Source organism: Trachymyrmex cornetzi, unplaced genomic scaffold, assembly GCF_001594075.2.
Source record: "Trachymyrmex cornetzi isolate Tcor2-1 unplaced genomic scaffold, Tcor1.1 scaffold840, whole genome shotgun sequence".
Taxonomy (NCBI): Eukaryota; Metazoa; Arthropoda; class Insecta; order Hymenoptera; family Formicidae; genus Trachymyrmex; species Trachymyrmex cornetzi.
This window is the reverse complement of record NW_017300181.1, coordinates 103941-121456: the sequence shown is the minus strand read 5'-3', so window position 1 is coordinate 121456 and position 17516 is coordinate 103941. Positions and strand designations below refer to the sequence as shown.

Below are 17516 nucleotides of genomic sequence, written 5' to 3'. Positions count from 1 at the left end.
GTGGGGGGGGGGGGGGGGAGAAGGAAAAGGAATTTCATAACGTACAAAGAACACCGTACTCGAATTAGAAGACTCTAAACTAAACACTAAACGTTTGCCTACCGCTCCCCCTTCGCCGTTCGTATCTTAAGCCGATGGCACACGATGCTTGTTTTCTTCCTCAATTGTTCTTGCCATCGTATTGGCTGTGATGTTAGCACCGCAAGATTCAAATCTAGCAGGAAAACAAATCTTAAGCATCGTGTGCTACCGGCTTCAGTTACGAGTGCCGAATGCTTATAAATAAGTTATTTAACGCTATATCTCAGAAGAGTTTATGTACGATGAGACCCACTTAATTATAATTATATATACTCGTATAATAATTAGAGAATATTCTTAATTATGGAATTTCGCAAAAGAGAAGTAGCTCGACGTCGAAAAAGGAAATTTCGAGCTGTCGAAAAAGAATATGAAACAGATAATAAGGAAGTGATGACACTAATGCAAACTCATGAAAATGAAGCAAAAGAATATTTACAAAGTATGTTTTTCCTATTATATATTATATAATTAATTGATAACAAAAACTATAAATAAAACTTTATTATTTTTTATTACACTTTTTTATATTTTTTACTGCTTTCTAAAATTTAAACTATTATATAAAAATTTATATAATTTACTTTAAAATAATAAATTAAATAAAATAAATAAAACTATATTAACGTTAAGAACATATTATAATATAACACATCAGGAATAAGACCATTACCATTGCAGAGCATGAATCTCAAACTGTAGTGAGAAAAAACATAAGCTTTTCTCAACTGATTCTTAGTTAAAATGTTACATTTGATTAAAATATTGTTTAAAAAAGTTTGTTAAAATAACATTGAGAATGATCCGATAAGGGTTGAAACGTTTATATTATATTTTTTTTAGTTTTTAATAGATCAGGTTTACATTCTAATAATAATAAACCTTCAAATATTTACCATATTTGGTATATGGTACCATACATGGTATATTTTATTATTTTTATTATTCTTAATGATTTATATTATAAGCAACAAACACCTAGCGTGATTCACAGCTCTTTGTTTTTATATTATTTTAAATAATTAAATCATTGTAAAAGTTCGTGCCCGATTCGTTATTCAAAATTCAAACAGCTGCAGTTTTGTTAAAAATAAACGAAATTTAAATTTTAAAAAAGGGTTTTAAAGTTTAAGAACTCTATTGTTAAAAAATTAGTTTCTTGAATTTCTGTAAATTTAGTAATTTTTACATATAGAAAACTACGAGTTAAACAACACGGGAAATTCTCTCTTTACTTTGTGGACCTATCACATATCCAAAAAAGTTTGCAAGAATTTTGTAATTTTTATTATAAAAGAGTATCGTACGTACAGTCTCTGCAAAGTAAATTGTTGTTAATATTTATATTATTACAACTTAAACAAACTATATATAATACATATAAAATTGTATTTATAACACTTTGTTTTTTCTTTAACAATACATTTTTATAATTCACTTATTTTATTTCTTATTTTTCTTATTTTTTATTGTTATAAACAAAAATTTTTTTTAATGGTAAAAAAATTACATTTTTTAAAAAGAAGTTCTTTAAGTATTTAAAATAACTTATGCAAAGTTTCATTGCAATTCACTAATTAATTACAAAGAATAAATAAATATTTTGTTTATTTACCAGACAACTAGTCCATGCATCATAATGTAATTTTACATAAATAGTCTTGAATACAAAGAGTACTTATATTAAAAAATTGAGATTTTTTAATTTATTTTGTAATATATTTCTATACATTTCTGTTAGAGCACATATTAAAAATATAATACTATTTATTAAAATAGCTTATGATCCGGATAGTAAATCGTCACCAAATTTGGTGTACTTTTAAATGCGATTTAGAATAATCTGTAATTTTTTCATAATTTTCTAATAATTTTGCAAATATGTACAAAATATCCTTTATATTTCCCTATAAAATCGTTTTTAAAAAAGTCCCTACGATTTTTCGTGATTTAGTTATTGCAAATTAAATAAAAAGATCATTTTAACAATTATTGCTCCGTCAAAACCATCGCAATTTAAAAAACAGATTCTTAATTTTATTGTATCAGACAGAGCAAAGTTCCAGATTAATTTTATTTTTAACAAAATTGCAGGTGTTTGAATTTTGAATAATGAATCAGGCATGAACTTTTGCAATGATCCAATAGTTTTTAAATAAAAGAATTAAATTATCAAATATATAACGCAAAAATAAAATATCCTTTCATAAAAGAAATCAACAACAATGAACCGGATTCATATTTACACACGATCGAAGACATCCAAGAATTTGAGAAGCAGGCATTAAATTTTCAAGAACTTATGTTACAACCTGATATTCATGGTGAATATCAGGTTGTAACATAAGTTCTTGAAAATGAAGAAGAAAATGTCACATTACCAATGGAAGCAGATGACAGTAATGAAATTGAATTACAAGCTGATCTTCATGGTGAAGCAAAAGGAAGTATCGCCATACTACCATTAAACACATATGACAACACAGATGAAATCGAAGCATTAAGATCATGGACTATCGAAAAAAACATCAGTTCTTCATCTGTAGACAAATTATTACGAATTTTACGGAAAAGGCTTATTCCAGAATTACCAAAAAGTTCGAAAACTTTTTTAGGTACAACATCAGCCGATTATCAAATTATTGAAATGAAAGATTATTCCACTAATATTGTGGACGAATTTGTTTACATAGGTATATCAGTTGGCCTCGAGTCCTGTATTACTAATTTCCATGAAGGAAACATTGAATTATTAACATTGATGGACTTCCTTTAACACGATCTTCGGGAAAATGTTTTTGGCCTATTTTATGTAAAATACATTATATACCTGATGTTTACAAACCATTTATCGTAGCTATTTATTGCGGTAATAGTAAGCCCAAAGACTTATCACAATATCTAAAACAATTTATAGCAGAATTAAATTATTTGCAAAAATATGGTATAAAGCTTTTCCAAAAAATATTCATCGTAAAATTAAAATGTATTGTTGCGGATACTCCAGCACGATATTATCTTAAATACACTAAAGGCCATGGTGAGTATAATGCTTGCGAAAGATGCACTATACATGGAGTTCGGCATGTTAGTATTATAAAAACATCAAAAGTAATATATCCAGGTGTTAATTACCGAGCAAGGACGAATAAATCATTTCGAAATAAAGATGATCCTGAACATCACATGGGAAAATCTCCTTTAGAAAATATAATACCTGCAATAGATATGATAACTACTTTTATTCTCGATTATATGCATCTAGCCTGAATAGGTGTGATGAAGAAATTGCTTGAGATGTTAATGTACGGCCCTTTAAAAATTAGATTAACTCGAATCCAAAAAGTAACAATTTCGCAAAGGCTTCTTTCTTTGAAATCACAAATATCGTTAGAGTTTCAAAAAAAAACCAGATCACTTTTTTGCGTTCGTCAGTGGAAAGCTACAGAATTTAGGTTTTTTTTATTGTATTGGTCCCATCGTTTTGCGAAATGTTATTTCCAAAAATTTATACAAGCACTTTTTATTACATTTTGCATTCAGAATTTTATGTTCCAATCGACATGCAGTACAATTTAATGCTGAGGCTAAAGAATGTTTACAAAATTTTGTTTTACTTGTACCAGAGTTATACGGTAGAGAAGCTTAAGATTTAAATATCCACAATCTTGTTCATATAGCTGACGATGTTCTGAATATGGGCTGTTCTTTAAGTAGAATCAACTGTTTTCCGTTTGAAAATACTTTAGGCAAAATTAAACGAACTCTTCGAACTTCCGTTAAATCATTAGCTGAAGTTTGTCGTAGAGAACATGAAAGAAAAATAACCAAACTGAAAAAACAAATTTCATTGACAAGTGAATTTAAAATTCATGAATTTAAAATCATTTAAATTCTACCTTACATATTACTAAAATAACTATTAATTTTTCGATTTTAACAACCAAAACTCCCAATAACGTAGTTCTTTTAAACAATGGTTATGTAATGAAAATTAAAGCAATGTATGGCTCTGAAGCAACAGCATCATCAATTTCCATTTGTGGAAAAATATGGAAGTTAAAAAAGAAAATATATAGCTTTCCTAAAAAATCAACTACCGTTGAAATGTGGAAGATTCAGTCGGAGTCTACCAATAATTTAATTTAGCCACTTAACTATGTACAGCAAAAATTAATAATGATGGAACTTGCATTGAAGCCACAAAGACCTCAATTGTTCGTTATGTCATTTCTTCACATGTAATAATGACTGATGTGCAATAATTAATGCAATAATTAATGACATAAAAACATAATTTTGTTTTAAAATTATATATTTCTATCCAGTTATGTATGTGTATTATATGTACAGTAGTAATAAAAATATTGATGCCTAGTACAGTTATTGTAGTTATTTTTTATTTATATATATATTACTATATGCTAACAATTATAAAAGATATATAAAATTGTAAGGCTCAACAAGAATATATTAGGTGTACAAATAAGTTTTAAAGCGTTTTTAATGAAATTTAATGTTTATTTAGGAACGAAAACACACTTAATTATCAAAATAATCCCCGTCATTATCTATGACCTTTAGCCATCTTTCGGGCAATTTATAAATTCCAGAAGCGAAGAAGGTTTCGTTAAATTCAAAAATATAATACATATGAGATGATTAAATAAATTAATGTTACATAAAAAAAAATTTTTTCACATAATCCAACGCGGCTCGAATAGCCCTATTATTCATATCCTTGAATTATAAAAGACTTTATATGGGCTACCACAATGAGAAATCATATATTAAACTGTTATCAGAAAAAACTGGATACCAAATTGGGTCCTATACGGGCTGCAACTGGGCAAGCCTAAGTATAACAACCTTGGGGAAAATGTGGAATCCAAATTAGGCACCATACGGGCTGTGACTAGAAAGACCTAAATTAAATCATCCTCACTGTAGCGTAAATGGGCCCGAGTTTGGCAAACCTTTATTTTGGATGCCTCAGTAATGCCCATATGGTGTCTACATGGGCTACGACTGGGCAAGCCTAAGTATAACTATCTTGGGGAAAATGTGGAATCCAAATTAGGCCCTATACGGGCTGTTACTTGGAAGACCTAAGTTAAACTATCCTCACTGTACCGTAAATGGACCCGAGTTTGGCAAACCTTTATTTTGGATGCATCAGTAATGCCCATATGGGGCCTACATAGGCTGCGACTGGGCAAGCCCTAATACACCTATCTTGGGGAAAATGTGGAATCCAAATTAGGCCCTATACGGGCTGTGACTAGGAAGTCCTGAGTTAAACTATCCTCACTGTACCGTAAATGGGCCCGAGTTTGGCAAACCTTTATTTTGGATGCCTCAGTAATGCCCATATGGGGCCTACATGGGCTGCGACTGAGCAAGCCCAAGTACAACTATCTTGGGGAAAATGTGGAATCTAAAGAAGGCCCTATACAGGCTGTGACTAGGAAGACTGTTACGTCCTGAGTCGCGTGGTTAGTATCATGCGGTCTCGAGACGCGACATAGAAACGTGGGAACGCGAGCGCGGAGCGGGACGCGCGGGGCGAAGCCTCGGCTTTGGGTGAGATTCGTTTTTTGGTATGTGTTTACACGTTGAGGCAGGCTGCTGTCGCCAATGCCCTTGTTATAGGCACGAATTGAATTATTATTTTGCTCATGAGATATCTTTTATTATATCTAGCGTATGTTAAGCTTTCGTATTCCCTTATTATGCACAGGAAGGAAATTAAAACAGAGAGTTAGAGGAATTGTCAGATAAAGCGCCCGTAGTACACGAAGGTGTACGAGGAATTGGTGAAGATATAAAGATCTCTTTTCTGAGGGCAGTTGTGATATTTTTATCACACGCTTCGCTCTATCTACGCTCTCTGCTTCCTGTGCGGGAAAGGGAGCAGGGAAGAATAATAAAGGACCTTAGAGGCAAAGAAAACACAACGTAAGGAGTAATTATTTCAATATCGAGGTTCCACGGTTGATTATTAATTATCCGAGGTTTCGAAGTTATTATTATCGGCCTCGTAGGCTTGCGGGTAGGCGCAGTGTACGGAGGGGACCGCTGCGGCTCGGATCGTAGTCCCGGTTGCCCTCGGTTCCCGGCTCCGGAGTCCTCTGCGACGGCCGTGGGAGGACTGGTTGTCGCAGGAGTCGAATTTGGTTCCCGTACCTCGGGTTCGCGTGTCCTTATCCCCGGGTTAGTCTCTGTCCTCCAATACGTAGAAGGGTCAAATTCTCCCTCCGCGTGGAGATCTCGTTGTAGCACTTTCAAGTGGACGCGCCACCCTCCACGTTTCCCCCTGGGGCGCTTCTTCTTCAGCATCTATTGTGCAGAAGATTATACTTGATGAGGAGGTGAAAGAAAAGGGGGGGGAGTACGGAGGCCTCGATGTCGTGGAAGGCGCTCGTTTGAGTTACGCAGGAGGCAAGCTTCGTTGTCGCTTTGGGTCAGCGTCGTCGGAGCTGAGGATGGGAGTAGCCCTTCAGACGCCGTGAAGGCGCACGATCGAGGCTGAATTTCTAGGAGAGACGGAAGTGCCAGAGCGCTAGTTAAAGCGCTAGGAGAGCTTACCGTGGGTTTTGACGGAAAGAATGATGAGGAAGAGTGAGAACGCGCGTCTTAAAACGCTCTGCTTTATATATGTTTGGCTTCGTGGCCCCTCGCGGTAAGGGGATGTTTTCGTCCACGTGCTATTGCGAAATTCTCTAGAACGTACCGATCTTCTAATTAGTAATTTACTTTGTTAGTGATTAGGTTTTACTAGATTTGAACGCGTTATCTCGTTACGGGTCGCGATGTTCGTGTGGTGTGCTCGATTGCTGCGTGCTGCAGCCTGGCGCGGCAGAACTTGCATGTCTTGTCTGCGCGGTTTTTCATTATAAGTTTCTGTATTGTTCCGAATCTTTTCGTTTGTGCGCGTGGAATTCTGGTGTTTGTTTAAAGTTTTCTCTTAGTTATGTGTGCTTCAATTTTATTCGTGATGATTTCGTTTGTATTCAGAGGCCTTTTGTGACCGGTGGGTGCATTTGGAATTGCACTAAGATGCGTTACGTTGTTGGTACGCGTTCTTATTCGTTTTTCCGCGAGACTGCAGTCGTCTCTTGCGACTGCATCGAAGTCTGCTGTTGTATTCACTATTTCCTACCCCGTGGCGGCGATGTTTATGCAAGAGAGTGCATTCCTTGAACGTTTTTATTTAATGTCTGGCGCAGGCGCAGTGTGCGCGACGTTCAATCGCGACGGTTTCGGTGGCTTGGCCTATAGCTGTACGCGATTGCAGTCGGCACATATTATGTCTATTCGCTATATTTCGTACTCGCGCTCGCTTGGTAAAAGGACGGGGCGCTATACTGTAGGCGCACCGGACGTTGCAAAGACCTAAGTTAAACTATCCTCACTGTACCGTAAATGGGCCGGAATTTGGCAAACCTTTATTTTAGATGCCTCAGTAATGTCCATATGGGGCCTACATGGGCTACGATTGGGCAAGCCTAAGTATAACTATCTTGGAGAAAATATGGAATCCAAATTTTAGGCCCTATACGGGCTGTGACTAGAAAGTCCTGAGTTAAACTATTCTCACTGTACCGTAAATGGGCTGGAGTTTGGCAAACCTTTATTTTGGATGCCTCAGTAATGCCCATATGGGGCCTACATGGGCTGTGACTGGGCAAGCCCTAGTACATCTATTTTGGGGAAAATGTGGAATCCAAATTAGGCCCTATACGGGCTGTGACAAGGAAGATCTAAGTTAAACTGTCCTAACTAGGCCCGAGTTTGGCAACCTTTATTTTGGATGTCTCAGTAATACCCATATGGGGCCAGTATTAAAGTATGGACTGCCCGGACAGATTTCCACACGGGTCCTTCCAATTTATGTATAATAGCAAAAATAATTTTAAAACACGATAATTTACGAGATATTGACATTTCCATGATTTTTCATAAACGTCATATACCACGTTCATAGAAGTGGTTTGCAAGACCTCGGCGTGGTTTTGCGCGTAGGATGCGAGATCAGAGTGTTAAAGATTCCACGATTGATTCCTTTATTCTTTTTTCATAATTTTTTTCTAAACTAAGTGACATTGTGAATAAATACATATTACAGGCCAAATATATTTTTATTTAATTATTGAAATTGTACGTGTATTTCTAAAAGTTTTAAACCGACAATTGTAGCAAAAATAATTCGACATAGTATACGTCGAATAGATAGAAAACTAGTATTTTTATATGTTGAAATAACCTGACTTTGTGCGCGGACGTAGCTTGTCGGTTATTATGCGCGGTCAGGATCACCAAAGAAGTCCGGCGAGGAGAGCGGATGCAAGTTATAACACGGAAGGTTGAGAATGAATAAAACGTGTATTTCTGTTATATACAATGAGTATATGTGTAACAATGTGTGTGCGTGTGTATGTGTATTTGAATGTGCTCGTGTTTGTACGTTCGCCATTTTGTCCAGGGTATGTAAGAAACTTGTTACGGGCCTAAGTAGGTCGATAATTCTGATCATTTGTGTGATCCAGCAAGGCACACTTTATGACAGCGCCGCTGTCGCAATATCGAGGAACTAAAATAATGCTCGATGTCATGGCTTCATGTCAGTTTTATTCGTAGCATACGAACGAAATTTTTGGCGACTCTTCTCTTATACTAAAGCTCCTAGCTCATTTCTACAGGCATAGTATTGTTCTTCGAAGTTTTCTGTAGGCTGCTGGCTACTTATTTTAAACAGGTAAAATCAGAAACTTTTATATGCAGAACATATTGTGATGTGTCGACTACAGAAGCCAATAACAAAACTATAAGTCTTAAATTTTCTTTTATTTTTCGTATTAAATTGTAGCTGACAGCCTATGTTATTGTTGATACTTTAATTGTGGAGAAGGACTTTTCAATCCATAAACACAATTAAGAGAAAAGAGTCTTTAAAAATTAATGATAAAACAGAACACTACAGCATCCCTTTAAAGGGGGTGATCTCGATTGACCACGTCTCGATTGGGCACCACCAATCACAGCGACCGGTGCTTAGGAGCTTTGTAGTCTCAAGCGCTGTGAGTGACTCGTGTCCAATTGAGCCATGTCCAACTTGGTGCCATCCCCCTTAAAGTAGTACTCGCGAATTGAAAGTATTCAGAATGACTTGAATTTGAAATTATATGTTGTACTAGACGACGTTAACATGCTTGTGCAATTATAATGAGATTGACCATTTCAATACAGAGATATAAGAAATGAAAAACTGCACATTTTATACGTGTCGTTTTTACAAAGTTCATGAAAATGTTGCGTTTATTTTTATAGGGCCTAAATTAGTAATGAGATGTTAACAAAAAACTAATATGTAATAGAGAAACTTAAAACGGACATTGTAAAAAAAATTACAATTTTTTTTGACTAGTTAGGAAAATAGAATCATGAAAGAATGTTTCGATTTTCTTTGGCATATAGTAGCGACTGAAGGGAGTGGTAGGAATTAGAAGGGACGGCCAGCGAACATCTGGCAGCACTGGCATTTATCTGCGTTTATCTGTATTCATTTTCTTTCCGCGTGTGCATGCGGTCTTGTATAGCATAATCGAATTTTTCTCTCTCTGGCGGGGGTGAAGTATCGCCACCGAGCGCCGCGATGAGACTAAACGTTTGGATGATATTGTCGCGAATGTAATACGCTTTCCTCCAAGTCTTGCATGACAATGTCCGCAATAATGGGGAAAAGAGGAGAGCCCATCGGAGAGCCAAATGTTTGTTTATAAATTACATTGTTAAACACAAAATAAGTGGATGATAGAACAAATTCTGTGGTTCCAATAAACTCCTCTTTCGGAAGGCTCGTATGATTTTTGATATATTCCCAACGTTTTTCAATGCCAATGATGAAGAAGACTGTGTAGTCGAAACGTATTATGTATGAGAATTGAGTGATTTTGTATCTCAAATATATATTTTTATTATAATATAATCTAACTTTCTTGCTCGTTTTGGTCATTTTCTATTGTTTGCTTTGTCAAATTATCGAGCGTTTTATGTTATTGTTAACTGTTTAAATTTTTTTTAAATTGAATCGAATTTAAACGGACTTTTTATTCATAATTTTGAACTAGGATGTACCCAGCAAACGAAAATGGATTGAAATGGTTTGGAAATTTTCAATCCATCCGAATTCGTATTTTAAATCCATAAAAATGGATTGGATTCCAAATAAAAAATTTAAGAAAAAAATTTAAAAATAAAAAGATAAAATTTGTATACGTATAAAAGTTTAAATAAGTTAAAGTAGTAATTACATGAAATTCTATAGTTATTATTTTAAAGCTTTTATACCAAAAAATATACGCTAGCTGTATAATGAAAGAAACGTATTAATATGAAATATACATAAAAGCGATTAATTTATTAATTAAAAATAAGTAATTTATATATGTAACATTTATTGCACATATTTACATAGTTCTTTTTATGTTTCTTTTAATCATTAAATGAAATAGAATTCATGATATATTTTTACGGTACAACTTTTTTTAACTTATTGTCAGTTGAATTAAACGAAAAATTTCTTATTCATAATTCTGAATAAAGTAGCATTCATGATGCATTTTTAAATGAAACAATGGATTTTCTACTTACAATTTTGAATTGAATAGCATTCATGACCCATTTTAAAAGAAAAACTTTTTTTTAATTCAATTGGATTAAAAAACTGCATTTCCTATTTAGAATTTTGAATTGAGCAGTATTCATGATACACAGAAATAGCTGATATTATTTTTAGATTCAACTGGATCAAGAAACTGCATTTCCTATTCAGAATTTTGAATTAAGCAGTATTCACGATGCACAGAAATGGCCAATATTAATTTTAGATTCAACTGGACTGAAAAACTGCATTTTCTATTCATAGTTTTGAATTGAGCAGTATTCATGATGCACACAAAATACTATAATATTATTTTTAGATTGAAAAACATAAAAATATACTTCATGCCATCCCTATAAATGAATTAAAATGCATTCAAAATTGAAAAGGAATAGACATTTGTTTCATGTAATTCCTATAAATGAATAAAAATGCATTCATGATTAAAAAGGATTCATCTTAACATTCATGAATCCGTATTTCTGCAAATCTAAATACATTTTAATCTATTCTTTGCTGGGTATTCATGGCTAACTTGTTTATGACATAAGTATTTTTGGATAGAAATATAAAATGTGTTATTCATCATGTTGAATTTAGATGTATTCATGTCCGTATTATTTTTTGATTGAAATGAATTAAAATACTAGAGTTATTCATCATGTCAAAATCAGATGAATTCATGGATTCAAATGGATTCGAAAATCAGAAACGGTAATTCGGTAATGTCGAAATTAATTCATTTCTAAAATGTATAATAGAGAATGGCTCAAAAGATTTCAAATAGAAGAAATAAAAATAAGAACAGCTACGAGCCAACAAATAAATTTTAATATAACATATAATAGCCTTGACATTACACATAAAAATAAAAATGAAACAAATGAAGAATATATGTATACCTAAAACTAACGTTTCGACCACCTTCGGGTAATTTTCAAAGTTCTAAATCCAAATGTATGTAAATACCGGATGATAAAACTTAACATAAGTAAGTAATCAAAAAATACAAAGCCGCAAAATAATTAAAAATAGACCTTCGCTGTTTAGGTTTTGATACCAGTTGTGTGTAGTCGACATAAGGTAGATCCCGGATTCATGTCAAAAAATCAAATTTTGCTGAGAATCTAACGACAAATAAATGCAGTTGTCAATCGTTGAAGCTCGGATGTACCTTATGGTTCGATAATAGAGGATGTTGACCAAATATAACAAAAACGCTGATAACGCCAATAAGCAAGCAACATTCGTACGTCCTTCTCACAAAAGAAAAATCCAGATTCTACAGTATAAAATGTAAATAACAATAATAAAAGTATATAGCATTTCGTTGTACAAAGTATGCAAAATAAATAATCCAAATAAAGTATTGTATTTAAAAATAGAAAAATTACAAAAAACGGTGTAACAATCAATGCGGCACAATGTGTAACAAATTAAAATTCTACTAAATGAGTCGGAACGTAAAAAATAATGTAAAAAAATATATCTTAAAATTACAATACGCAGTAAAATATTAAAATTTTAATGTTAAAAACTAGAATTTCCTAAGCGCGTCAAAACATAAAATGAATAATATAAAGAAAGTTAACCTTAAAAAAGCAATACACAGTCAAATATAATAAAATTGTAGTGTCTAAAAACGTTAAATTCATACTTAAAACAATGTTATATATATAAAGCCCGATCTACAATTGCGTAAACGTAGAAGTAAGGTTATGGGAGTAGTAGTAGCAGTAAATGTTTTACGACATATTAATCTACAATCGAGTAAAGATTCAACGAACTTTCATCTTCAAATTGAACATTGCTCACAACATTTTCTCCGTCTTCCATATTCGTAATATAATATATTTGTAATATAATAAATTAGTCAAATAATTTATCATAAAATAAATTCAATAAAAGATGAAAAGTTCACTTTGCGCTTCTTTCCATACGTCGAGACAAAAAGGACAATAACGATGCAGACACGTGACAGCACTGTGATTGGTTCACTCTTACGTAAGAAATTGACCAATCACAGTCGATTATTCTTCTCACATTCGACTGTGATTGGTCAATTTCTTACTCTTACTTCTTACTCCGTGTATTGTAGACGACTCCTTACGTTTTACGCAGTCGTAGTCGTGAAAGTTAAAGTTGAACCATCTTTTAGGCGTCGTCTACAATACACGGAGTAAGAAGTAAGAGTAAGAAATTGACCAATCACAGTCGAATGTGAGAAGAATAATCGACTGTGATTGGTCAATTTCTTACTCTTACTTCTTACTCCATGTATTGTAGACGGGCTATTACAACACGCTTTACAACCGGGAATGGCAGGTTAAAACTTCGCTTTACAACATTTCACAACCATTTACAACTACGTTTACGCAATTGTAGATCGGGCTTAAAAATGAAGTAAACTTGCGACGAAATCTATTCTGTATGATCGACCAGAAAGCAATGATAACAGACGAACAAGTAGAAAACCAAACAATTTATCTATTTCAATTTATTCTCGTTTACTGGGAAGTTATAAGTTTAGCTGAACGTTTTAGATGGAGTGTTCGTAAAAACCAATCAATATTAAACTGAGAGTTAATCTTAATTGAAGTTTCACTAAACTGCAGTTAAAAAAAAACCAAAGTTGGTAGAAACGGTCCTATGTTAAATAAGATGTTCATGATTAAATACGGGGTCTATTGCAGAGTCTATGAATTAGATTATTAACAAATTTCTAAAGTTTCCAATTATGTTCATTTAAATTTAAGTTTCTTTTTTTAGGTTGCAAACGAATTCAATAGCAAATTTGACAAATTTGAAATCATGAAAGATCTGTAGATATAAATTATTTTTATAACAAATTTTTTAAGTTTTAACATCCATTATATTAAATAACATTTAAAATTTTTTAACTTTGATATCGGATTTGTATTCTACAGTTTAAAAAACTATTTAAAACAAATGTAATTGAAAAGTATTTGATAAATCAATATCTAATTCACAAATTTTCATAAAACCCCCCATATTTAATCATGAATAATTTATTAATTATACCTAACTAAAAAAATCCTTTTGAGAGCTGAGAAAACCCTAACTATATAGTTAATTTAATTTTTATTGCATTAAAACTTCTTCGACACGTTACATATCGTAGTTGTAATATGAATAAGTAAGTCGAAATACGTAAAAGTAGCTCTTTTTAATTGCGAATTTCTCAAAATTGATGGCGCAATTTGGGAAACGACGCATTCATATTCAGCATCCAAAAAATTAAAGAAAAGTCACTAGTCTTGTTCTAATGTTCAAAAAAAGTAATTTTTTTATACAACAATTATCAATGGACATATTCAAAACTTTATCTACATTCACAGTTATCTATAATTTAGAATGACTTCTTTTCCATGTTGAGCTTTAAATTTTAAAAAAAAGCAAACCAACAAGCGACAACATGACTTCATCTCCATTTAAGCAACACAATTTCTAGAAATAGAATGTCATCCGTTGTTGCCTTTATTTTCTTTAATCTTACTTCTCTTACATAAAAATAGGCAACTTATATTTCTGTTCCGACAAAGAGAAATGTACTGGAACTTTTACGGAAACAGACAAATAGAAACATAAATGTCACTTTATGTTCCTTTCATGGATACTTAACCTTCAACTACATATCTCATTTTAGAGTCTTAATTTACATGTCTGGGTCCAAGTCACTTACGGCGTTTTTTACTGGCTCTATAATTATAAATCTCAATGAAAAATATTTTTTTTCTTTTTTAATAAAATGCCAGAATGTATAGAATCGAAATATCAAAATATAAAAAGGTTCTGATAATAATTGAAAAAGTTATGCCAAAAAATACTAAAGAACAATTTGTGAAAAGAGTGTAATAAACAATTTTTTTTAATCATATCTTTATGATAAAAAAAAAGGTACAGATAAAAATAAGTAGTGTTTTGAAAAGAGGAAAATGTGAACTTAAAAAATACATTATATTGATTCATTCTAAAAAATATAATTGTCGGTTATGTTTTTTAAATACATTATATTGATTTATTCTAAAAAATATAAATGTCGGTTATGTTTTTTAAAAAAGAAAAAAATGCAATGAAAATATTTTATATCAAATATATAATAATTTCAACATTATATATTTATTCAGATTTTATAACTCCGAGAAAATAAAGCGATTGTTTCACCAAGGCGCTTCTCGTAAAAATGCTTTTTTGACGATAAATATATGTTTTAATTATAAGAACACACATATATTTGAATACAGCACTAATTAAGAGGCACTTACTAAAAACGAATTTTCACTTTCGGCAAAAACCTGAATCAGATTACCTGATGAATTTACATTTGACGGGTCCAAGTCACCCAAACCAAACTTTTATTGCATCCAATTATCATCAAGACAACAACGAAACAATTGCATTACGTCAATCGACAGAGAAAGGATCCAAGTTTTTTTATCCTCTAACTCTGCAATATTAACCGTACAAAAATAATGGCAGACTAAAATTTTCTCCCATCCAAATGACCCACTCGTGTAGTTGAAGGTTTAAGTGAAGATTGAATACAAAAATAGTTTCTGTACAAAAGTGTTCTAGCGCAATCCCTCTATGTAATCTTACATAATTTAAATGATAATAGTAATTAAATTAATTTTGCTGTAAAGTCTCTTTATTAATGGCATAATATGCATTTAAAAAAAAATAATGAGGTTTTATAGCAAAACATACCTCGGATAAGTATATGCTGGTTTCTTTGATTAACATCACACGTTTAAAATTGTACCTAGACATATTTTTCATTTCTAGCTGCCAGGTTCGGGACAGTTCAAGCAGATGCTATGTGTTGATAACGGGTTTATTTGTGAATCACGTCATGACAAAGATTCAGATCCTCTACGTTGGAATGGTGAGCTGAAAGCGACTCATATAGTGATTCAGAACAGCACAGATGAAACGGAATCGGAGCAAATACATGTATCCACACCCAGTTCTCAACCGATATATAACTGGTCAGATTCGGCAAATTTAGCAGTGCTTCCTATCAGATGTAAAAACACAAATGCAGAGTTGCACAAAAATAGATTCGGATCTGGCGGTAGAGGACGATGTATTAAACTCGGTTCGGATTGGTACACACCTAGCGAGTTTGAGGCCCTCTGTGGTAGAGCATCCAGCAAAGATTGGAAACGAAGTATTCGATTTGGCGGAAGAAGTTTGCAAACTCTTATTGATGAACAAATTTTAAAGCCTCACGCCACTTCTTGCACTTGCGCGGCGTGTTGTGATGACGAAAGTGCGGTAAGCAAATTATTTGTGATCTAATATTCCATACATATCAATATATGGAGAGGGATTCGATAGTCCACATCGCCAATTTGGCTAATTTGATATAAAAAGTTCTGATTGTGTGTGGACAGCGGAAAAACTCTAGATTCTAATCGATGTGTGCTATCGGAATATACTAACGTGACCTTTTCCAATATATGACATTGATATATACAGAATGTCTCAAAAATAGGAGCCGCATTGGGGTCGTAGAATGGGTCAAGGGGAACAAAAAAGTTTTATACCATTTTGAGATATTCGCTGTAGTTTTCGAATTAAAAAAAGAAGCGTTACCCCGTTATCGAGTGAGGCGCGATGGGCTGTGCTACGAATTCTCGCTGCGCGGCTTCACCGCATATTGGCTTAGACGTTTCCTTTTTTAATTCGAAAATACAGCGAATATCTCAAAATGGTATGAGTTTTGTTCTTGACCCATTCTACGCCCCCAACGCGGCTCCTACCCTATTTTTGAGACGCCCTGTATACTCGATATAAAATTGATAGAGACATGATAAATAGAGATGTAAAAATACCGTCAAATTCAATTTTATAATTACTTACGATAAAATTACGGTAAAATGGTAATTTATTAGTCATTTTGACTATATTTATTGTCTTCATAGTTTTATGTACAAATAGGCTGTATTTTCCTACTTATGTATAAAATAAAACAACATTCTTTTAATATTCCTAATAAGAATCGCTGATGGAATAACAGGACTATTGACTAAATCTAAACAATAATATACTCATAAAGGCATGAACCACGAACGCTAGATATTGATGGCTTAAATAATTATATTTTAAATATTACAATTAAATAATAGACGTTTCGGTCTTAAATTAGACCTTCAGTATTACAAGATTGTTGGAATTAGGTTAATCAAGTATAAAATTAAAATTACCAATATATCGAATATAATCTATTCTATAACGATGTTCGCAATAACTTAACGCTCAAATAATAACCTTAATTAGATAGACGCAACGCTGTTCTGTATATATTTCTCAGATAGTCTACCCTAAGTTTGAACCAAGACCAAAGTTACAATATTTTGTTCAATCTCAATACAACGCAAAGATTCCAATCTCTGCGTTGAACGATAATTAACACAATAATCCAAGACCTCTAATTGATGTGTTTGTGCTCAGAGTCAAAAGCGTTATGTCCTCTATCGGAACAGATCTTATAGACAACGTTACATTTTTTTTATTGTTCTAAACTATCTTTCTGCACTGTAATGTACTTGTTTAGTTAACTAAACAAGTTGTCTATAAGATCTGTTGCAATGAATGTGATGCATCCTATGTTGGACAAACGGGCAGACAATTAAAAACAAAAATTGCAGAACATCGCAAACATATTAATTAGAACACGACTACCCGTTCTGTGATAACTGAACATAGGATGCAAACGCAACATGATTTCGATTGGGATAACATTAAA

At 32.9% G+C, this 17516-nt stretch overlaps 1 protein-coding gene across 1 annotated transcript in view; it reads left to right on the top strand.

The window, feature by feature from the left end:
* Deaf1 (deformed epidermal autoregulatory factor 1) overlaps positions 1-17516 on the top strand; it is a 77729-nt gene that overhangs the window by 46689 nt on the left and 13524 nt on the right. Inside the window, exon 2 of the mRNA XM_018519761.1 lies at positions 15551-16042. Within this exon, the coding sequence (XP_018375263.1) occupies positions 15551-16042 (492 nt within the window). The remainder of the gene's footprint in view (positions 1-15550; positions 16043-17516) is intronic.